Raw genomic sequence first — 25100 nt, 5'->3', positions numbered from 1 at the left:
GTGGCATGTAAACAGGGGGAGAGTGCCCAGCTCAGGTCAGTGCCAGCAATGGTCCAGTCAACCCACTCTGTAACTAGTGCACGGGCAAGCCGGTTTTATACAGTAGCCTCTCTGAGCCTGGTTAATAAGGTTCTACATTTGCGAGATGGATCTACTCACAATACGTTAAGCCAAATCTTCAGTCTGGAAGCCAAACCCTGAGTCATGATGAACTCACTTAAGTAAATGCCACCTTGTGGAGACCTACCTACATAACCAGCTGACTTTCCCCATCCTGCCTCGTTTCCCTACATCAAGAGGCCCTGGGCTAGGTGCTAGGAATACAGGAGGGAGGACGAAAGCGCTGCAGCCCCTAGGAAACCCCCGGCCCCCGAGGAAAGGCGGGTCAGCATTTGGACAAAGGCGGTGCAGGACCGCGGGTACTGTGGAGGCAGGACGGATGTGCACCTCACGGGGCAGCATCTTGAAAAAGGTGGCACCTGGGATGAATACTGATCGAGGGGCATGGCTCGCCAGTAAAATCAGTGAGGACATTCCAGGCAGATAAAATGGGATGAGCAAAGGCAAACAGGCATGAGAGCATCTGGGGTGTCTGGGGAACTGCAGGTGGACTGGGACGGCTGGGGCTTTGGGGCGTGCAGATGAGTGCGGGAGCTGTAAGAGAAGAAGCAGGCAGGGGCCAGATTACGGAGAGAATCATACATCGAGCTGAGGAGTTTAGACTTTATCTTGAAAGCTATGGGGAGCCACTGGAGAACTTTAAACAGGAGCAAGGTGATTCACCATCTAGTTGGCAAAATAGTGCGATAAAACGTGTACTTAAATGACAAGGCTAACACATGATAAAAAGCCAAAAGTGTGGTGCAAAGAGATCAGAAGAAAGAGAGAACTTTTAATATTAAGGATAATGAGAGGGGAGTCCCTCTAATTAATGCAGACTCTGAGTTTTCCCTGAATATTCAAAGGACCAAGACAGCAGTAGATAGGCATTTCACATGGCAGGAGCGGAGAGCCCAGAGGTTAAAAAATTTGCTTATATGATGAAAAGCAAATAATATCAGCATGTAGAGGAGTGTAAGATATGGCTGGGAGACACACTGGGAGCTCTCTGAAGAGCCCTAGGGAGTCTGGATTTTAGCTGGCAGGCAATGGAGCATGGTGGAAATCTTGAGTTGGGAGTCAGGGAGGAAATATTCAAAGCAGTGATTTCTGACAAGTAGTCTGGCGGTGATGTAGTGGGTGAACTGAAGAGAGGAGAGTGACTGGAGGCAGTTGCAATAATTCACTCATGATGTGCTGTGAGCCTCAGCCAAAGTAATGGCAGTGAGAATGGAAAGGGTGAATCAACGGGAGCTGATGGGACTCTAGGCATGAGGGAAGTGGCAACAGTGTCTCAGGCTGACGCTTCCAGCCGGAGGAGACCTGGGAAAGGATGGTCCTGTTAGACCACAGAAACAGATCATTTGGAAGGAGGAACTGAACATCAGGGGTTTTGATGAAGGCAAGGAGGGACTCTCGGATGATTTTTATGTTTATAGGATAAGAAGATGAGAAAACATTTTAAAATGTCCTGAAGAGGACAAGAGAGCTGGGAGAGTACTGTGATCCAAAATTAAGGATGAAAAAAATTTAAAGATGGAGAGAGTATCAAAAAACATCAAAATTACCGAAAAGTCAAAGGCAATGAGACACAAGAAAAGGTTACTGGATTTAACAATTAGGTCATCAGGAAACAGAAAAATGGCAAATGGCGAAAGAGAAGATGGTTGATTCAGAACTTGAAGAAGGTGGGGAGGGCATAGCTCAGTGGTAGAGCACATGCCTAACATGCATGAGGTCCTGGGTTCAATCCCCAGTACCTCCATTAAAATACAGAAAGAAAGAAAAGGGAAAGAGAAGTTGAAGGAGAGAACGTAGGCCAACTGTTTTATGGAAACATTTAGTACTGAAAGGAAGGAGATTAGTAGGATATTGGTTTGGGGAAATAACAGAATGCAGAGGAAGGTTCAGTTAGGACCCTAGAGTGTTTGTAAGAAGAAAAGGAACAGATAGTAGCAAGGAAAAGGTTTCAGATGCAAGAATAATGATGGAGCTAATGATGGCAAGAGGGTGATGATGAAAAAAGAGGTGGTCACAAAAGAAATGAGAGAACATGGCTGTTCACAGGCAGAAAGAAAGAATTAGTGGAACTAGACTTAAATGTGGAGACATTTAAAAGAACTAAATATAAGGAACTTGGGATATTGCTTTTCATATATTTAGAGTGTAATAAATTCTAGGCATCATGATTATTATTGATAGATGGCTTTTAAATATCATGCAAAGTTATAGTTTTAACACCATCAACAAATTCTATACTTGAACAATATGAAATTAAGTTATCCTCATTTTCAGTTTAGTAGTATTAGAAAGTATTTTTTTCTTAATTGGTAATAAAAATGTTTCATATGAGGAAAGGAATAAAAATATATTCTACTGACTGAAACATTCCCCCTGATCTGAGGTTATCAGTTTATAAATTTTTTAAAATACTGGACATTCTTGAATAAGAGTATTTTATTAATGCCATTTTTTTCTGCTTTAATAATTAGGTTATTCCTTTCTTACAGTTTCTAAAAAATCAATAGATTGTCATTGAGATTTATTTGAAATTTTGAGTACAATTGAAAATCTCTTGTTTCTTGGCCTTCAATTTTAATGCTAATCAACTCAATATGGACTTGCTGATTTTAAAAGCTTTAGGAAAAAATTTACAACATTGGGCACCCAGTAGGAAGCCAAAATGCAGAGTGACATGAAGCCTGACCAGTTTCTGTTATTCATCAATCTTCTTTATGGAAGTAAAATACCAGAACATATTACATTTGAATTACTCATAAATGTCAGACATCCGTGAACTTCCTCTCTTTCCTGTACATTCAAACGATTTTTACTTAGAAAATAATTGCAATTATATTTTATAAATTGTCTCAAAAAGCCCCTACTTTTCCAGAAAGTCAGTTCAGGTTTTGTTTTTTGTTTTTTGTTTTAAGGGGAATATTTTTGTCTCGGAAGTCAGGGAGGTCTGAAGAAAACGAAATAAAAGTTCTTTTTTTTTTCTTGTTTTCAACCACAGTTGGTTGCCAGTTGCCATGAGAATGTGCTGCCTTTGGGACGGTGACCCTACCTGCATCTGCTGGCACCTCCCGGCAAGCTGGCCGCTCCGCCGCCCCCTCGGCCGCCCCCTCACCGCCAGGCTTGTTATTATACTGCTGCGTGTGTCTGGGCCTTTTGTCATGTGGACCTGCTGTCCACTAGGTAACACGCCAAGGCCTTCACAAATGCACACTGGGGCTTGCAAATTAAAATCTAATCCTGGTCTTAGACAAGGATATTTTTAAATCTAAGTGATGCACGCTGTACAACAAACACCAGGTCCTAGCTTTCGTTCTGCTTTTGCAGTTTTAAACACCTGTGGCCGAAATTTAAAGGTGGCAAAGGCTACAAGATCAAATCCATGGGATTTTCAGTCAACTGGATTTTATCACTTTCCATGTCAAATGTAAAACAGGCACAGAAGAAAGAGGAGATTAATACAGGCTTTCCTGTAGTTTTCAATACTGATTAAGGATGATCCCTAATCGTGAAAAGCCCCTGCCCCGAGCCTGGCTCCCACCAGTGTCTCTGTCACGCCTGCAGTGCTGAAACCCCTCCAGGATGCTTTCTTCCCTACTCTGGGAGCTCTTCCTGCAAAATCATACCTGCCCCTCCGCACAACTCCTAGCTTGGGTTGAGCCTAAAACAATGGAGACTTTGCCCCGGGGTAATATGCCTGGAAAAATTGTCCCCTTTTGTCCACAGAGAAAAGAGAAGTTCCATTTTTCTGTGCAATGTACTAGGAGAAAGTAACAGGTTCTAGAGATATGGGAAGGCTGTTATGCGTTTACATTCAGAGCTGTAAACCAATATTCAAAGAGACCTTGGGACAGAGCAGAGTTCTCCAGCCTCAACATTACCGACATTTGGGGCTGGATGCGTTCTTGTTGGGGGCGGGGGGTGTCCTGTGCATTGTACTCAGCAGCATCCCTGGCTCCTACTCGCTAGATGCCAGTAGAACTTCTCCCAGAGTTATGACAACCAAAACTGCCTCCAGACATTGCCAGATGTCCCCCGGGCAGGGGGAAGGGGGGAGAATCAATGCCAGCTGATAAATACGTAACAGCAGATGACAGTATGCACACAGAAACTCTTTCCAAGCATTCTAGGGGAAAGGCAGTGACAACAGGCAGAATTTTAACAAGCTCTAAATCTGAGATAGGGGAGAAGCAATTTATAGAGAGTAATCCTTTAATTAGGAGGTAATAAGATTTAGAAGGTTGGAGCACAGGCTTTGGAATCAAGAGACAGAGACCGAGTTACTAGCTGTGATCTGACTCAAGGGCTCGATCCCTCAGTGTTTTCACGTAGAGCAGGAGGATGGTTACTGGCAGCATCTGTCTACCCTGAGACATGCCTCAGGGCCTTCACTCGTGCTGCTTCCTGTGCCTGGAATACACGTCTCCTTCCTCTCGGCCTGGATGGCCCCCTTTCGTCCTCCAAGTCTCAGTTTAAATAACCCCTACTCACAAAAGCCTGTCTGCTTAATCTTTCTACGGCCAGGCTCTCCCGTGATCACCAATCACAGCACCCCTGGCAATATCATACTTAATAACTTTTTATGCTTCCCTCCCTATTTCATAAGTTCCATAAAGGCCAGGATTATTTATTTTTTTAATTCAATACTGCCCTGAATGCCTAGCATGGTGGCTGGCCCATGGCAGAGGCTCAACAAATATTGCTGTATGAATGAATGAATGAATGAATGAATACACAAGGTTCTTGTAATTATCATCATCATCACCATCATCATCACCATGGAGGATTTGCATGGAACAGACTTAACTAATTTCCTATCTTTACAAAAATACTCACTTCATTTTGTTAAATGTTAAGATCGAAATGTCACAATTAGTAATGACGTATGAAACAATTACACTAGAGGACCCCACAGAGAGTCAACAACAAGGCCCGGGGAACTGTATACAGCCTGAAATTTGCAGAATTGCAGAGCTGGGCAGCTGCATCCTGAGACATGCTCACACCGTGCGTGACCTGGAGGATCTCATCCTAGGGGAGCGGGCTCTGGTAGCTCCCTCGCTGCACCTTAAAAGCTTCTCAAGACCGAGCAGTGGGTGACCAGCACCACTGGCTCAGCCCTGTGGGTTCCCTGCCTTCACAGGCTCTGGCAGGAGGAACACTAGCCTCCTTTGTTGGTTCACTAGCAAAGCAATATTTTGTTCTTAAAAACAAACCACTGTTAAAGTGTATTTTTTTTAAAGAAATAATTTAAAAGTAACCTTCAAAGACAGAACGAAACAGGAATAGGTTTACTATACTCGGGACCGTGCTGTTTAAATATTCGTGCTAACAAGAAGGTATATTTTTTAACACGTTATTTTTTTCATACTCTGTCAAGGAGAAAGAGTGATGAATTTAAAAGGGCAGATAAGTATCAATGACAATAAGTTGACATTCAAGGCAAATATTCTAAGAGCTATTTCAGTTTATCCAGCTATGTCGCAGTTTTTGAAATGCTCTCTGGGATTTTTTGAATCATGGATAGTGGTAAGAGGTGAGAAACATCTGTAGATGCGAATTTGAGATGATGACAAACTGTGCAAGCTGCTACAAATGAGGTTGATGGTCATCACCCAGGTAAGATCCTAAGTGTGGCATTAACGGGGCAGTGTGGGAAGGCGTCAGTGTGATCAGTGTGATGCTGATCAAGGCAAGCCAGTATGGGTTTCGGACTAACCTCAAATTGGCAATATGGCAGATACTATGTATCTGGGCTTTGGCGAGGAGGTTTGAGACAGAGTCTCATGATTTTTTTAAGATGGAGGAACATGAGCTAAACGATAGTTTATTTAAGACAGGCTTCTACGTGGGTGAATAATGCATGAAACGTGACTAAATCAGTCTGAAAGCCTGTGTCCGGTGGCAGCGTGCCAAAGGACTCTGTCCTTAGTACTGTCCCCATGGAGCATTTTCAGTACCTTTAATAAAACCTTCTAGAGCAGAGGTTGGCCGAATATTCTTTTTCTGTAAAGAACCAGATGGCACATATTCTAGGCTTTGCAGGTCACATATAGTGTCCACGGCATCTTTTTCTTTAAAGAGGAAAAAAAAAAAAACCTTAAAACAATGCTACAAGCGTTCTTAGCCCAAGGGCTGTACAGAAACCGGTGATGATTCAGATTTCCCCATGAGCCATGTTTGCCAACCCCTGTTCTAGAGCTAATCAAACTTTAGGATGGTATGAGAGAGCATGAATATACTGCTTAACAGAATCAGGGTTGCTAAAGACACCATGAACCCCACGTGATTACTGTAAGGGACCTGAAATCCAGACATCATCTAGTCAAAAAACTCCTCATCTATTCACAGCCTTGGGACAGCCTTGGATTATAAATTGGCTGAAATATATAGAAATAAACGCATGGTTTCATACTTGAAATCCCAAACTCCCAATTACATGAGGACAGGATAGGTATTTGTGGGTTGACAGCTGAACCAGGGAAGAATAGCATTTGAACCAAGAGTCAGTCGAATGTGGGTCAAGTGTGTGGTGTGACTGCCAATTACATGACCCAGGATGCGACAGCACCACACAGCTTCCTGCCTGGAGTGTCACGTGAAGAGTCGCTGCTGTAATATGTGAGGGAGGCTGGAGAAACTGGAGGGGTATAAGCCACAGGATGCTTGTCATGGGATTTTAGAAACTGCAGAGCAGAGTAAAGCTACACAAGTGGAAAAGGAGCTGGTCTGTGGTTTGTGGGCCAGAACTGGGGACCCAGGAGGTCAGGGAGGAAGGAAGTCTCGGTGGCGGCTGCCCACTGTGCCGAGAGCTACAGGGACGTGGGGGTGAAATGGACGCACATGTTTAATTCTCCCTTTAGGTCACAAACCATGAATTATTTTAGTCAGTAGAAGAAGGTAATATCCATGCCTCCTCAAGCAACAGTCCAGCATCCCAAGGGAAAAAGCAACTTGTGAAAGAAGGTCCCATTGTTAAGACCAAACAACGTGCTTCCAGGTGGAGAGGGGGGAGATCCACCCTTACACTGTGCTTGCCTCTTGCTTCCTTCTTTCCCTGAGTCCAATTTTGCCCTTTGTACATGTGACAGAGACTAAATCTATTCCTTTTTTAAAAAAAAATATATAAAACTCTTGAAATATCTAGAGACATACACTCCCTAAATCTTTGCTACTTCTGGAAACAGATCACTAATTCGTTCTACAGTTCATTAAATTTCACACATGCCGTTGTTTCCAAATTCCTGCCACATCCTTAGAGAACAATTTAGAGTTTAAAAGTTCTTTTTAAATGCATGGTTCCCTTTGTTCCTTTGGAGGAAGGTTAAGAGTCATGTGCTCTGTCTGTCTATCTCTCTCTCTCCCTCCCTCCTTCCTTCACTCCCTATCTATCTATTTATCTGTCTGTCTGTCTATCTATCTATCTATCATCTATCTATCTCCTTCACTCTCTCCCTCCCTCTATCCCTTCCTTCCTTCTTCTCTTTCTGGGCAAGTCATCTGAACAAAATTTGCATAACAGATCCAAGACATAGATCTAAAAAGTAGTGGGTCAGGGATTATAACCAAGCCTTCTGAGTTCTAAACCAATGGTTTTCCATTCTTTGTTAAAGGATGAATTCTTTTGTTAAAGGCAATACAATCTTAGTTAAAGGCTATACAGTTAAAAGGTTCTGGCTTAGCGTGGAGTGGTTTTGCAATATGGTAACAGAATTCTTAGCAGCACATACCACACGGTAAATCTGATAAATTCTCATGCATAGAAATAATGGAAGAAACAGGGTGAGGATACAAATGATGGATATGAGAGTCCTTCCTCTAGTTTGAAACTTTTGGTTCTTTTACCCTGCAATCTTCTATTTCAACTCACCGTGAAATTCCTAGAGCAACTCTTTAAGTGATAACATTAATCAAATAAACATTACATCAGAAGTATCGAGTCCCTACGGTTCGGGAGCCCTTTTCACAGACCTGTATTTGAAGCCGGTATCGTGGGTGAGCAGTTGTCCTTTTCACATGTTCCCATCATTGAGGTTAAAGTCATAGTAGGAACGGCACTGCTACCTGAGAACACACAATGTAGACACGGTACAGAGACCACTATGCAAGTGACAAGGAATGAACAGCCAGTTACAAAGGCACACTAATAAAAGGCGCTGTCACTAACTCAGCTGTGCTCCTAAAGTTGTTGGTTAAGTTACTTGGAACTCTGAACACAGTTTTGCCCACTGAAGCAATTTTACAAACAGAGAATACGTTCATGGGCCAACCCACTAAAAGCCTTTCCCATCTTTTTAAAATGGCTGAGATAAAGTATTCATAACACTACCGGCCCTAAGCATCGCGTGTAACAGTGTTCCCATGGCCAAATGCATTCAGGGCTCTGGCTTGGAGATGCCAGGAACGCATTCCCCCAGCGCAGCTGGTACCCCTCCAGCTCTCAGCCGCTGGTGCCCACGGCTGAGGCAGACCAGCAGGAGGCGGCAGCCCAAGCAGTAGAGTGGGGGCTCCAGGCAACAGGGCAAAGACATCTCAGGGCGGCAGGAATCTTCCGCCAGATCCCTGCTCAGGATCTTTCTTTTCTTCCTTAGTCTCCAAGGATCCGTCTGCTTGCTGGCTTCCCACCCACCGCCCTGGCCCAGATGCAACAGAAAATAGTAACCTGCCTGTCTGTGTAAAAGAAAGTTTTATGAAAAAAAGAACAGTTCGCTGTTAGTAACAAATACAAAGTGAAAATACAAAAAAGACGCAAATGAACTTATTTACGAAACAGAAACAGACTCACAGACATAGAAAACAAACTTAGGGTTACAAGGAGGCAAAGAGGGTGGGGACGAATAAATTGGGACTTCAAGATTTACAGATACTAACTACTATACAGAAAATAGATAAACAACAAGTTTCTACTGTACAGCACAGGGAACTATATCCCGTATCTTGTAGTAACATATAATGGAAAAGAATAGAAAATGAATTTATGTATGTATATGTATGACTAAAACATGATGCTGTACACCAGAAACTGATACAATATTGTAAAGTGACTATACTTCAATTAAAAAGAAAAACAAAAACTCTTAAAAAAAAAAGAGAAAAAAATAGTAACTCTCCTGTCTGTGTAAAAAAAGTTTTATGGAAAAAAAATTTGTTGTTAGTAACGAATACAAAGTGAGGGAGCTCATTCCTCTCAAACCTATTTTTCATACGGAGCCATCAAGGAAAGTCCCCGAGGAGGAGGAAGAGGATTAAGTTCATTCTTATATACAAAGCGCTGAAGAAATATTCCAGTGCATTTCGGAGCAACACCCACCAAGGTCAGCCTGGTTGTGTGGTGAGGGTGGACATGGCAGGTGGTTGGTGGAGCTGGGACATGGGATGAGGGGAGGGCCCAGGCCTGGGGTTGGGCCAGCACTGAGCTGAGAGAGCTGGAGTCCATGAGGATGGGAGGCCACAGGTTTTTCCTCCGCCTCTCCCTGCACCCTGACGGGGACAAGCCATGGGGGAAAGGATGGGTGTAACTAGTGGGTGTGGAGTGAGCGTCAGGTGGTCAGAGAGGGAGAGAGGTGGGGCTTCTGAGTGTTCCCCGGTGGCCCTTCCCTTAATTAATAAATATTTACTGACTTCGTGCTAGGCTCTGCAGGCCCAGAAGGGAGGCCCTGGAGAACCCACAATCAGGGAGGGACACGGAGAGGTACAGACATAAATATAACTGAACGGAGGAAGCAGAGTGCAGGTGAAGTGAGGTGGTGCATTAGGAGACAGAGAGGTGAATTCTAGAAAGGAAAAAATAGGAGGATTTTTGGAGGAGCACCCATCTAGAGGAGACAGGATGTACCCATGGGAAGAGGCAGGAAGGAAAGGGGCAGGTCCAGGTACAGTCTGTATTGACAAAAGGCACGGAGGCCAGAAAAGGCACAGACAAGGCAGAGCTTCTAGGCTAATGATTTTAAACCAAGCAACCCACAGCCAGCGCAGGTCCCCACAAAGGTTCTGAACCCGTAAGATGCAGAATCAGAGCAGTGGTTGGAATAAATGACATGGGCAAGGCGAAGAGAGGCGGCGGGTGGGGAGGTTCCTGCAGTGTCCTGGGGAGAGGAAGCGCAGGTGAGAAACAGGCGGGCAGTCCTGAGCGTGGGGAGGAAGGGGCAGTGCGAGAGAGACTGGAACCTCCCCTTGTCAGCACAACCTTTCCTCCTTGGGCTTTTCTAAGACACGGATTCCCCTGAACACTGTCATATGGAGGTTCCTGTGTCTGCAGAGCCAGATTCCGCTGGTGCCGGAGACAGGATCTGCATCGTCCTAAACTCCCAAGGCCACGTGCATATCATTGGTCCTCCGCTCTCATGTGCACCTGTGATGCTCCCAGCTCGAGGACTCTCAGCCTCCTCTCTTTGCTCCCTGACTTCTCCACATTCACTGAAGAACTGTAACTTCTACACTGCAATGCCAGTTGCTACCAGGTTCTGTTATCTTTGATAATTTCACCTCACTTTGGTTTATAGTATTTTTTTGTTGGGTTTTTTTTTTTGGAGGGGGGCAGGTCATTAGGTCTTTTCATTTATTTCTTACTGTTTTTTATTTTTAATGGAGGTATTGGGAATCGAACCCAGGACCTCGTGCATGCTAAACATGTGCTCTACCACTTGAGCTATACTCTCCCCTTCACTCAACTCTGGGAGAATGCAGTGTTCAATAGTTGAAAGAATAAACTTTATGCTGTGTAGCAACAGACATGACATATAGCATTAGAAATTCAATTAAAAATATTATGAAAATATGAGTGCTTTTTTTTCAGGGCATGATATCTCTCTGAAAGAAAAATCTCTGAATCTAGGAAGAATCAAGAGTTTCACTTTGTTAGCTGCTCTTGTATGCTAGATTTTCATAGTATTGACAAATGCTTTCTCTTCTTATTTAACAGCTTTTTATATAAATATACATAAATATTTTTAGTGAAGATCTTGACATTTTAATTATCATGCTGCCTATTTTGTAAAAAACAGGAAAGAAGACTTTTTTATATGTCTAAGGAAAACATTCATAATATGACACTAACTTGCTTTTTAAATAACACAATTAAAATTATTTATTATCAGATTCATTATAAGGACTCTACTCATTTGAATTCAGAAATTATGATGCTTCAGTGTCAGACTCACTCTGTACTGAATAACCCAATGTGATCATCCCCAGTAAATAATTAAAGATTTTTGAGAGGGGGTAGTTTGTGACTCACAGATAGTTCAGTGTAAGTGGCGTTTTGGGGGTGTATATGTATCTACGCTTTTTCTCCAAACATTTACACCAGTAAAACTCTGGACAAAGTAACATCTCAGGGAAAACAAGAAAGGCCATAACAGAAAATACACCATGTGTCTGCGAATAAGGCTACTGTCCAGGTCTGATGTTCAGTCTCAAGTTTAGTAACTTTCAGTCTATGTATGTGATGTTTCTATTCTGTGCTTTGATCATTTAGACTTACAAATAGCTTTAAACACCATTCAATTATCCCATATTCTAAAGGCATCACTAATTAAATCCTGCTTTAAAATTTAATGGTTTGGGGGGAAGGCATAGCTCACTGGTAGAGTGCATGCCTAGCATGCATGAGGTCCTGGGTTCAATCCCCAGTACTGCCATCAAATAAATAAATAAATAAATAAATAAATAAATAAATAAGCCTAATTACCTTTCCCCAGAAAGAAAAAAGAAAAAAAGTTAATGGTTTGAAGAGACAGAGAATCACTTTGTGGTTTCCCTTCTCTGCAACCCATAGGCAGTGGAACCACCCAGAGTGTACTATCAGCAAGACGCAGAACTACGATGGCTGTCCAGCAGAGCAGGAGAGGAGGAAAAAGAGGAAGAGCGAAATTTAACCAAAATAACAAAGTGTAGGAAAGAGGGAAAAGAGAAACCATTAGAGAACATCATAAACACAAAATCCAAAGTAAGATGGAAAGAATCACCCCTCACATCACAAGAATCACAGGGTAAAAGGATGGTGTCTCACCAATCAGACAACAAAAATAAACATCCCACAGCAATTCTGACAGCCATGTACGGATGGACTGAACCCCGTAACGACATTATTTTGAGCATTTTTCCTATATCACATTTTCTAACTATCTGATGGTTTCCAGATCAAAGCATTTATAATTTTCAATAATTAAGATATAGTATAATTCACTGTGACCAAGTATATATGAAATAACGGCTGTGATTAATGCTGGATGTTCTTGGGGGAGACAGGGAAAAGGAGGAAAAGAACCCCACAGCAATTCTTCTGCACTGAAATTGTTGCCTGTCTCCTGGAGCATGGTCAGCATGGTTGAAACTTTCGTACTGAGGCTGAGCTGAGACGATGTTTCTTGTGTAAGGATTTTCCTGTGCACACTGTCAGCTAACATACAGCCTAAGGGCATTTCACATTCATGAGCTCTTAGTGAACAGGAACACGTTTTCAAAGGAATGAAAGAAAGCATTGCCTCCATTAGTGTTTATCTGTGATCCTCCTGACAAGCTAACGTACAAGCCATGGCCACCTTCAGAGAAGGCTCATTTAGTGGGTAACAGCAATACCTGTCACAGGAGTTCTGTTTTTCAGCCTATCCACTTCCATAGTGAAGTCATCCTTCAGAAAAAGGAACCCAATAATGGAAAACAGGTAGACAAGGATAAGAGCCAGGACTGCAGTTAGAATAATGGAGCGGCCGTTGCGCGTGACACTTTTTATGACATTGAGCAGAGTTTCTTCTCTATATACCAAATCAAAAAGCTGCAAAGACAGAGAAAAGAAAAACAAAGAAAAACATGCAATGAAGCAAAAAGTGACTAAATACAAAGATAATTACAAATACAAATGCAGGCCATTTTAGTTTATCCGTGAAAGAATGACAATACAAATGACACCTTAAACATGAACCAAAATATGCATTTCTTTGCCGTCGCAATGCAGTCATAAACTGTTTTTCAATAAAGATAACTCTAACACAACATGCAGTGTGCATCTGTTGGCTTCATAACCAACATAGTATCAATTTTTAAAGACATGGAAATAGCATAGCCTCAAACTTGAATTTAGAAAAATTATAATATTATATGCAATCAACTTCGCTACTTATTTCTTATTTTTGGTCTTACTGATATTCTGCAGTTGCTTCTGGAATATGGAAAATGGCTAAAGTGAGAATGCTGAATCAGGTGCACCTAAGGGATGAATAATTGACAGATTCATTAAACGTACTGTTTAATCAAAGGTTTAGAAGTGAAATGACAAGAAAAACTTTATGAGCCCACTAGACGAGAAAAGGCATGAAATTTTAAAATATTTGAGAAATGCAAACATCTTTCTTCCAAAAGGGGTATAATGAGGGTAAAACTTTTGACTTCAGTATATACTTTTGGAAACAGAAGTATAAACAAAAACATGAAACACAGGTGTTAATTCACTTTCTCTAATGGGTTATTATCCATTTTGTGTTTAGTAGTAGAAAACCTATGGACCAGTCAGGAACCTCAGTCTGTGTTTGTTATCTGCAGTCAACATTGAGAACAATCTTATTTATCGCTATTATATATAGTTGAAATTATACATTAGCTAGTACATGTTTTATTATCAAAAGCTAGTTAAATGCAATGAATGAACATTTACTTTAAAAAAGCCATAAATATCAGTTTGGAGATCAAAAGTACTTTTGATATTGGAATAACTGGGGTTTGTCTTCTGCTCTCTGTGAGCCGTGATTACAATTTCTGAACTGGCAGAAATGATCAATTATCAGTGTCACTCATCACACCAGGGCCTTGCACTCTGTTTCTCTGAGTACTGAGGCTTATACAGTTACTTCCCAATTTAACTGTAGCCTTGTAAATAATTGCTATAAAGATATTACTTTGTTTGCTCACCTTAGGACATTGATATTTATGATGGTCAAATATAAAAAAAAGTCTAAGTATTTTGCTACCTGTTTTATCTCCTGGATGGAGATAAACTAATGTCTATATTCTTCCATATAAACAAGTTAATTAATGCAAGCTCAACTTCCAAATTATTGACCTGGCTTATTTAACTTATTTAAGCATTTAGTTCACAGAAAGGAGGTTTTCCCTCAGCTGAACAGTGGGTTAAAGAAAAGGTCTGGCATTGGCTTCTAGCTCATTTCTGGATAGTTTCTGAAAGCTTATAGTTTTCAGGAGTCCATAGGATGCTTGCTAAAAACACGCATACCTAGACCTCATTCTGTACCCATGGAATCAGAATCTGAAGACTGCAAAGGCATTGACACTGAGCAGACGAATGATTCCTTCTGTTTATTCTGAAAGGAAAATGTAGAGTGTGATTTTCACTGCTGGTTAAAGGACTGGCCTTTATGGACATAACTGGGAAAGGGTATTCATATATTTTTTAAAACATAAAAAATATTTTAAAAGTATGCTTAAAAACCATTTTGCCATTATGTCCATTACAATTTCCTTCTAGTACTAAACACAAAAACGGACTATATCATTTATATAACTAACCCAATGAAAACAAATTAGCATCAGTATTGTAGGATTTGAAGGATAAAAGACAAGAGGAAAATACAAGTAGAAAACAATGTTAACATAAATTAAAAGTAACATTACCATTAATAATGCATATAATAATTCAAATACACCTTCAGTGTGTCAAAAAAACTTTCCCTAAATTACAAAGATTTACATACATCATTCCACATGTCTTTCATATTATTTTGTTAAAGGATCTTGACATTACCAGTCTCTCACACTATCCCTGTCCAACAGGTTGAAGCACAAAAACATTATAATAAATACTACATATTATAGCCAGGTAAAAGTGCTGGGTATAATAGGACTTTATATATCATGGGCAGATTTTTTAAAATGGAATTTTTTCTGGTGAATCAGAGCACAGAAGGAATTCATTCGGATCCCTGGAATACAAAAAAAAAAATCTACTTTTGATTGCTGAATACTAAACTAACTTAACTGTCTAGAAGGTGACTTTGTATCAAAACACATGGGACAAATCCATTCTTCACTGTGCCTCTTACAAGTATTTGAGGGTAAATAGAAAATTAGCTGCTTATGCAGTCATCCTACGTGGATTGTACAAGGCACAGGGAAGCAGAAGGCAATGGATTTGTCCCTCATGACCCAAGCAAACCGGGTCTGTATAATGTTTTCAGATCCTCGACCTGTTTTCAGGAATGATTCTATTGAGGAGCGAGCTCCTCTGCATATCAACTATGAGCTGAAGATACAAATAAATTGCTCCCGTGGGATCGTGATGCTAACCTGGTAGGGTTCTCAGTTTCAAAACATTATCATATATTTGTATTGACTCCTGTCCTGGCTTATGGCTACAGAACATATATGTAGGAAGGAAAATTGATAACCAGTGAAAAACAAGAACAAAAAACAACTCTAGAAGAAATCTGAAAATCCATTTAATGAATAGCTATATGTAAATATGCTTCACAGCAATGACATTTTAAGTCTGAAACTGTAAGACTGTACTTAACACTGTCTTTTTGCTAAGTCGGTTTCTCCCCCCTCATTTTATTTATATGCTGTTCTAAAGATACACAAAATACTCGGTTTTATGAATAAATACAATGAATTCAGTACCAAGAAAATATATCCCTTTTCTTCCACACTCTCCTGAGGAACCTCTAAATGTAAAGGAAAGTATGATTTGGTTGAAACCAAAAGCAGCCTGCCTATGTGGTGCCTGGGTCAAGAGGGTGGGACTCAGGGAGGAAATAAAGAACTGCACCATCTCTTTGGTTTCTCACAGAAAAAAGACTAAAAATAATAACAATGCATGATTTTCCTAGGGAGGTCTAAAAATACATAATTTGTCCTAAATGCCAAGCCCTGTTTTAAAAAAAAAAAAAATCAAAGGAAGAAGCATTGTGTATTTTTTCAGCAGCAATTGTCCACATAGAGATGTACTCACCAGGAAGCTATAGAAGAATTCGTGGACAAAAAGGCCCAGCATGCAAACCAGGACATACGCTACGTGGTAGAGAAAGGCCATATCCAGGATGACCGCTCGGTACCCTCGGGTGAACGTGCCGCGGTTTCCGACAAAACTCACCAGAAACACGATTTTATTACAAAGCTAAAGAGAGGGAAAGATTAGATTTTACTGTCTCGTTCGTCCTGTAACTCACATAACCAGCAAGGTCACTGACAAAACCGACTATTCCCAAAGTCTGTGGCTTTCCTGCATGATTTCTCGTTTTGCAATTTTTCAGCACTGCTTACAAATCTGCATGCGAACACACGACAGACGAAAGCGTGGATTCCCTGCGGTTCCAGGAAAAGGGAGGAGAGTGAGCGAGAGCCCCAGCTATGCAATCAAGACAGACCTGAATTAAATCCTAGCTTCCCCACCACTGTCGCCTGACCCAGGCCGTGCAACTGGAGGCCTTGATTTTTCTTCTGAGAAATTTGAATAAAGGAATTCCCACCTCATAGAACTCTTCAAAGAATTAAATAATTCATTAATGCATATGAAGCACTTAGCACGAGGACTCTTGAAAATACTACACATTGGATTTTCCATATTAAAAGTAATAAATGTACTGTTTTTATTACATTGGAAATGTAACAAAAAATGTATTTTCAGAAAATATCCAGAGATCTGTTCTTGATTTTATTTTTCATCCTAGACTTTCTTACCAAATATTATTTTAAACAAGTAAGCCATTAAAAATGATTTTTGCATTCAATTTACTCTAAATACATAAAAATAAAAATACACACTTAGAGTAACATAAATATAACACATGCATTTCCTAAGCTCTATGTATGGTAATTAGTCAGTAAACATTTTGGAGTGTTTATTATGCTTGGTACCACGTATAGTATTTATAGTACTTAAACTATATTTAAAGTTGCCTTTTGTGGCATAATTTCGGAATACAGGAATTTGAACTGAGATTCTTTGGCAATAAAAATGATCTGTGCAGTGATTTCCAGATAACTTGGTTACCATAAACTCAGTGCCATCTATTTGGTTCTAGAATCACTGCATTATTTACAAACTGAAGAGCCATATTTGCCTCTTCATCATCAAGGAAGGAATTAAAGATTCCAAAATTTCAGCTTGTCCTTCCAAACCATTCTCTGAGTTTTTGTTTAAGTTTTCTAATGGCACTGTATGAGTGCATATACGTCCAAACTTAACTTTGGGGAAACAGATTGCTCTTTGCAACATCAACTGAGTTTTTTCAATGTATATGAAAGAAATTGCCTTATGGAATGATTTTAAATAATATAAGAAGGAGCATAACACTTTGGGCAGAAGTAACATTTGAAAGGTTGGGAAAAATCTTTTCCTTCCACCTTCTGAAGCCCAAATCAATACAGATAAAATGAGAACTGGGTTATCATTGCACATTGTGAAGATGGCCAAACCAAATCAACAGCACAGTGACTAAAAAGTTCAAACTTTTCCTAAATGTGCCCCATGCGAATTAACCATCCTCTCAATAATCGATGTTATCAATTCTCTCATCATCTTGTTAACAATGTGAAGAATGTCAAATAGAAAGTCTTACTTCACTATTTAGGGTTTCATCATCACATCTTTACATTATTATTAAATGCGGCTACCATATTAAAGGACATCTTTATGTATCTTATCCAAGAGCAAGTTTAATATTGTAAAAGGTCATTATTTTAAAAACCCAAGAGATATACACAAGGTCTGATATAAATGTTTGACAAAAAATATCCATGAAAATGGTGAAAAGCAACATCAGGGTGACATAATACTCAGTGTTTTACTCTTTAAATTGTCTTCAGTGACTATTGTTTAAATTCGGACTATTCAACCATCTCATCAATATGAAATGGAAATAAGAAATTCTATTAAAAAGCAAAGTTAAACATTAAAATTATGCCCTTCAGAAGGATGAATATGTAAGACAAATTGTTTATACGTTGTGTCCTTTATCTCTGCTTCTCCAAACTGAATCATAAAAAAAAATTATGCAGAAAAACTCAAAGTCCTACATACTGAGGATAAACAATACATTGAATTGAAGTTCTCAGAAAGAGCAATACATTTCAGCTCTCAAATAATGCAAAAGCAAAGACATACTTCTGCCTAAAAGGGCCTCTGCCATTTTTTCATGAAAAATAAGGATTTGCCTTATTTGTTTTCAGGTTAATTTTTTCCTTCTGAGCCTAGAGCTTGATGTTGTGAATAAGCTCCTGTTCTCTTCACTAAACCTCCGTGTGGAGTGGAGCTGACACTGGTCGTGGCATCCACCTATTTCTGTAACAGATCAGAAACAAGGGAATCGCTGCCTATTTGTTTTGAAGTGTTCATCCCATGAAGAAACAAGTGCAAGTGTAAATGATCTGGGTAGAAAAGAAGCTGAACTCTGGTTCTTTCTGCGCCAGGACCTTGAAATTTACAAGTAACTTTTATAGAGCACTTTACGAGATAGAGCAAATATTCCAAAAGCTGAGAATATTTATGGACATGGAGAAGTGACAAAGCATTCTCCCTTTTCATGTCATGACTTAGTTGACGCTGTGTAACCAGTCCTTCATTTGTCAACACCGTGAAGTAGGTCATCATTGTTTTTAGGGCAAGGGTCCATGTGGGCAACAATAAATGGGGGTGTGGGAACTGGGCAAGGAGGTTAAAGGCCATCCTCTTCTGAATTGGTGTTGGAAGGACCCTCAAGTCAGCATACAAATATCAACATAAATGATCATAACTGTCCCATATATATTTTTTTTTCTCCATCTAGTCTTTAAAGCTGCCCTTGATATATTTTTGTTGAGGATAGGCAATGTGTGTGAAGGCTGGGGGGCAGGCAGTGGTCGGTGGGAGAGAGAGACACAGCAGTGCAAGCTCCCTGCACAGCCTTTTAAATGTGACCCATCATCCAAGTGAGTTAAGAATAGTCTTCCAAAAATGGAAAATTAATGTTATTTGTTAATTAATGCATACTAAAATAAGTTCATTAATTTTAACTAGTAAACGAATTACACAGTATAGTAATATTTTCATATATACTGTATATTTCATTGGTACTTCTTTGCAGGACTTTTCATAGCGCAGCCTAGTGGAAAGACCCTGGGTTAGAAGCTGGGCCATCTGGGGTTCCAGCCTTGGCTCTGCTACTAAATCCTCCTGGTCTCCACAGGATGCTGTATACTCATTTCTAAAATGAAATGACTAGAGGTGAATAAGCCCTAAGGTGCCTCATAGCTCTAGAAAGCTATGTGATGTCCTTTAAATTTTGCTGTTTTATGTCATCACAGAAATTTATAGCTGTCTTTATGTTATCCTTTTTGTCTTATTTGGTTCTATGTCCCTGATCAGTAATTCTATCCCCATCTTACGTTGTTCCTATGGGAAAACATGATCTATTTTCCAGGAACAAATTATGGCCAAAAAAAAAAAAAAGACTATCCACTATTTATTAAAAAGTAAAATTAAATTTATTGTCTTGAACTACAGTTTAACCACATTACTATATATTCATCAACCATTAACCTTCGTACTAAAAATGAGCTTATTTGATTCAAAAATCTCCATTTCAGTGATGTTACATCTTAAGACAGGATAAGGTTCTACAGTTTCAAAGCCTAAGGCAAAGTTGTCATGGCGTCAAAAATCACCCAAGAAATCTTTTAAATTGCTAACAAAACAGTAAATAAGGGTGGTGTAAACCACAGTATCTCTTGCTAAATTCAACATGTGCCAGTATTCCCCAGCACAGGGGCAGTTTTCTGTTTCTGCAACTGGATGTTAGAAATAGGAGCACTCAGTGGCCATATCATATGAAAAATAGGGTGTGAGTCTGTGTGTGTGTGTGTGTGTGTGAGAGAGGCAGAGAGAGAGAGAGAGACTGTAAATGTTTTGACTCAGAATATATCTTTCACAGGTATTTACTGTATTATTATCTATTATAAAAAAATCTAAAAAAAAATCTAAACAATAAGAATTAATATTGTGCTCTACACTGGAATTTGACACAACATTGTAAAATGACTATAACTCAATTAAAAAAAGTTAAAAAAAATCAAAGTACCCTCCAAACAAAAGAACTAATAGACTGCTTAAATAGATTATATAAATATATATTATCCATACACCTGGAAATATTATTATTAAAGTGAGATTTACAAATAATTTCAATGGTATGAGAAAAAAAGTAAGTGATCTCCAATTTATAAAATGTGTTTATATTTGCCAAAATAATATATTAATTTCCATTACCAAGAACTAAAAATGTAACATAGAGGGTGGGAAGAAAACTGTACTGGGTTATAAGATATGCTTTTATTAACAGAGGAAAACAATTGAGTTTTTAAAAACATCTCAAATTTTCAGGTAACCCCTTTGACAAGACAGAGAGGCTATAGCTGCAGGCTCAACCAAACTTCAGTTTTTAGAAACTGGTAAAGACTATAAAGAAGCAGTATCGTAACAAACAGCAACTGGTAACAGTAGGTGCTCGGAACACAGATTGAGGGTTTTCCTCCCACTTGATTCCTTTGCCAAAAAAAGGGCTTCCTGTATTTGCTTAACACTGTGAAAGACACAGAGTCAGAAACAAACAACTCTCCGTGAACCAAAATTCTAACACTCTTGTGATCATGAGAGCAACGTTTCACAATTAAATCGCACTCCAACATATCAGGTACCCGGTAACCGGGGGTTCCAAGGCTGGAACCCCAGATGGCCCAGCTTCTAATCCAGGGTCTTTCCACTAGGCTGCGCTATTAAAAGTCCTGCAAAGAAGTACCAATGAAATATACAGTATATATGAAAATATTACTATACTGTGTAATTCGTTTACCTTGTTAAAATTAATGAACTTATTTTAGTATGCATTAATTAATTTGTCGCTGTTCTATCATTATCACTGCTACTGTTCTTTTCTAAACCGTCGCACTGATTTTCTCAGCTGATCTTCTCAACAACCCAGTTTGGAAAGACTAGGCTTTAATATCTTCATTTCACTGATGAGAACAAAATTCAGAGACTTGCTATTTGCCTAGGGTCTAGAATTCTGATTCGCCTTAAGGCTTAACTGTCAGGTAGACATTTTTACCCTCTGTCTCTGATACCTATAATTTTAGCAATTATAGTTCTGCCTGTTACATGATGCAAAGTTGTAAGTGTGAATTAAGTTAACAAATAAGTAAAAACTCAAGGTACAAACATGATTCATTTCTTTTCTTTTCTTTTCTTTTTCTGCTTCCCTAGGCTTAGGAAAAATAAAAAAAGATAAATCCATGAAGATTCCTTATCTTGGTTGGAAATACTGCAAAATTAGCTTCTTTCCAAGGCACTCAAAGTACAAGTTCAGTTTATGTAAATAGTTTTTGAATGTTTAAGTGCCAGGCATTAAGATGGAGAAAAATGGAGTAAGGAGGGAGTGAGGTGGACAGGATGACATCTGTGAATGTGACAACCTCTGCCTTCAAGAAATTTACAGAATAGTGTATTTGATACTTAACAGAATTCTTTACTGATAGACTTCTTTGTATGTACAGTACACTGTCATGCATATATACATATATATATATATAAAAATCTGTCAGATATAGGTGTATACATATATAAGGCATATACATCATGGCCAATTTTTGAAGAACTAAAATATAAAAGGGACAGAAACACAGAATTGGCCATACTGGCTCTGTTTCATAATTCTCAAAAGTTTTGCTACTTCATTTATTCATTTACAATAAATATTTGCCATATTTTGTATGCACAAATTCCTGTACATGTATAAGAATACAAAAATAATCCTTCACTCATTCGTTTACTTAGTTAATTAATTTAAGAAATACTTGTTGAGCCCTAATACTGTTCCAGACATTGAGTGATCAATCATTATTCTCAAGAACTGTATAACATAGTAGGAGAGTTAAGGGCTATACACAGATACCCAGAATACAGGACAATATATTAGAAATCTAGCAAAAGATATAGAAAGTGCTTTTAGGTATTCAGCAGACATATTAGCAATATTTATTTGGTTATCTGGGAACTTCTTTCACCACCCTGGTAATTTACCTTTTTTTTTTTTAACATCCCTTTTGAGCTCTGCCATATAGAACGCTGTCTAGCCCCTTTCAAATTTCATCTCTTAGGCACCATTGCTACTATTTGGAATAGTACTCTGGCTTACTTATTTGAAACTTACCTAGCTCAGATTTTGAAATGTACTCCCTTGTTCTAATATTTTAAAAATTCAGTGGAAAAAAAAAACATTAATCTCATCTTTGCCTTTCACAAGTTGATAGGTTTTGTTCACATAAAAAGAGCTCAATTTCATATTTTCTCTTACAGCAACCCCTTTCCTTTGGTCATTTTATAAAAGGCACTCACTTCTAAAATTCTACTGAAATATAATTTAATGTTTCTTGGATGATTTAGAAGTCACTTTAGGATGTTAACAGCGGCTCAGAGTCATTTTTGTCAATAGCTGCCTGTATGGGATGCCGAAGGTATTAAAACTGGATTGAGTTAAATTGATTGCAGAACTGGGTCATGCCCCAAATATATCACATTTTCACTTGCCACTTTTTCCTTTCTCTTAAAAGTCAATCAAGAAGGTACAAGTTAAACTCTGGTTAATTTGGATTCACAATGCATTAGAATTTATGGTATACACAGAGTTGAAGTATACAGTTAACAGTTTTATATTGAGTACACTTTTAATTAATCCAGAATAAGAGGGAAGGGTGTAGCTCCATGGCGGAGTGTGTGCCTAGCATGCATGAGGTCCTGGGTTCAATCCCGAGGGCCGGAATTAAAAAAATAAATAAATAAACCTGATTGCCTACCCGCCCCCCAAACAAATAAAAATCCAGAATAGTACGAAGCAAAGCAAAGTACTTACATTAGCTGCACCAAGAAGTATTAATGTAGGTCCAAGACCTATAGTATATATTGATCTGAGCATTATTGACACAAGAAATGGCCGAATACCCACAGGCTTGGAGAAGAAAAACAGCACGGATGTGCAGACTGCAACGGCTATCCAAAGCACAACTGAGAACAGTGGTGACAGTGTCCCTGTAAAATGTGGAAGAAGTTTATTTTTACTGTGAACATAACTAGAAAATGTTTAAGTATTTGCTGCTCTACTTTATATAATACAGCAAGACAAGCCATAAGACACTGAATTTCAAAACAACCCACTCTGCACGCTGTACGTTTAGAGGAAATGTCTTTGTACACATTTCTCACTATTACATTTCCAGAAAGTTTGTGATGAATTCCAGGCGGCTTAAATACTCACTTCACTAGTTAATGCTTCTTTCACTAAGTCTGAGACTTGCTCATCTTTCTCTTCCATTATGGGAGTTACACGCTAAGTACTTTATGGATTGCGGAATCTCACTTGGGAATCTTAATTCAAAATTTATGATTAATGACCATTAAATGCACAGCTAAATCATATGGAATCAGGCACTGAACTCATAACTTGTCCTGTTCTATTATTATCACGTTTTTCTATTACAGATTCCTCTAAAGAATTCAGAATATAGAATATCCAATCTTTAATGAAACAGACCTAAGCTTTAACTATTAAAACACACAAGTGTAGGGGGGGAAGGCATAGCTCAGTGGTAGAGTGAATGCCTAACATAAATAAGTCCTAGGTTCAATCCCTAGTACCCCCATCAAAGATAAATAAAACCTAATTACCTCTCCCCAAAAATATAAAAACTAAAAAAAAAAAAAAAAATAGAAAACCTAATTACCTCCACCCAAAAATAAAAAAAATTCAATAAATAAATAAAAGCATTAAAAAAACACACAAGTGCATTTATGTGTATGAAAACATAGGTATATGTATGAGTGTGTGTATCTGAAGGTTAACTCAAGTTCTAAAACAATGTTCAGCTATTTAAATCATCAGGAAACAAAAGTTTCAAATGTTTCAAAAATGAACCCCATTACAAGAATTTCTTTAGAAATTACCCAAAACTGGTTTAAAAATATACTTCCATTTAAAAAAGAAAAAAAAAGGACAATTCATTGACATTTGCACTGACATGTGGATTCCAGGAATCCCCCTGGTCATGTGGTGCTGCATTTGCAGAAGCAAATTAAGGGTCAATACTCTTGGGCTGATTAGACCTCAAACATGTGTCTGTCAGCTGATGATGTCAGAGGGAAACAACAAAATAGAGATTTTCCATTAGTTATTTCTTTGGGCCACACCTCTTTTTATTATTTATAAAATTCACTTCTGCATGCAAAACACCACAAGCGCCCTGCTGTGCAGAGTTACTGTATTATCCTGGAAACCATGGGGTTATCTGGACTCCTTCAACAAATTCTGCACAAGCCTTTAGTACACGGTGAGTGCAAAGGGATCAGAAGTAGGTGGACGATCCTAGCAGACATTAAAAAATCAAAACAACAAAAGTCAGATAGTGAACAGCACTAGTTTAGACATGTTTGTTTTTGCAATGTTGTTCTTATCTTTATGTTATCTCTTCAAGCACACAGTGATGAAAGAAGGTTGGGAGGAGAGATCTGATCTGCCCCCTCATCAAGTGTGTGATCTGATAAGATTAGCCTGGAGATGGGGAAAGAAGAGGGCTAAGTTGCTTGCTCTGGGAATTACCTTCAATTCCTGTCCTCTGGTGACACTAACCAAATGAGTACCCAGCTCATATTTATTAAGATGTTGGTTTGTAAGTCGTCTATGTCTGCCAAGACGTAGCCTGACCACCAACTGCCCTGGTCTCACAGATCACAAAAAGCCACGGACAGAAAATGCCTTCAACTTTCTCTCCTGCTTATTGGGGTGCTATCAGCATGTGAGCTCTGGAAGCGTGAGGACCACCTATCACAGTGCCTGGGGTGCAGTACCAAGTAGATATTTGTTGACAAAATGAAAAACACAACCTGTGAGCTCGTCTGGCGTCAGTCAGTCTCCAGCTATAAATTCCCAAGTCATGGAGCTTCACTCTGAAGT

General features: G+C 39.2%; 1 protein-coding gene and 1 non-coding gene across 3 annotated transcripts in view; one reads left to right on the top strand and one right to left on the bottom strand.

Moving 5' to 3' along the window:
• Nucleotides 1–25100, bottom strand: part of ITPR2 (inositol 1,4,5-trisphosphate receptor type 2) — a 419753-nt gene that overhangs the window by 58847 nt on the left and 335806 nt on the right. For both annotated transcript variants that reach the window (XM_072954773.1, XM_072954774.1), the window contains 4 exons: nt 23007–23182; nt 16076–16240; nt 12694–12889; nt 8086–8178 (listed from right to left, as the gene is read on the bottom strand). In XM_072954773.1, coding sequence (XP_072810874.1) covers nt 8086–8178; nt 12694–12889; nt 16076–16240; nt 23007–23182 — 630 coding nt within the window. The remainder of the gene's footprint in view (nt 1–8085; nt 8179–12693; nt 12890–16075; nt 16241–23006; nt 23183–25100) is intronic.
• On the top strand, nt 1792–1864 carry TRNAV-AAC (transfer RNA valine (anticodon AAC)). Its single transcript has one exon. It is a non-coding gene; the product is annotated as a tRNA-Val (tRNA).

Source organism: Vicugna pacos, chromosome 34 (genome assembly GCF_048564905.1).
Source record: "Vicugna pacos chromosome 34, VicPac4, whole genome shotgun sequence".
NCBI lineage: Eukaryota > Metazoa > Chordata > Mammalia > Artiodactyla > Camelidae > Vicugna > Vicugna pacos.
Note: the sequence above shows the minus strand (reverse complement) of the source record. Positions and strands in the feature narration are given on the sequence as shown.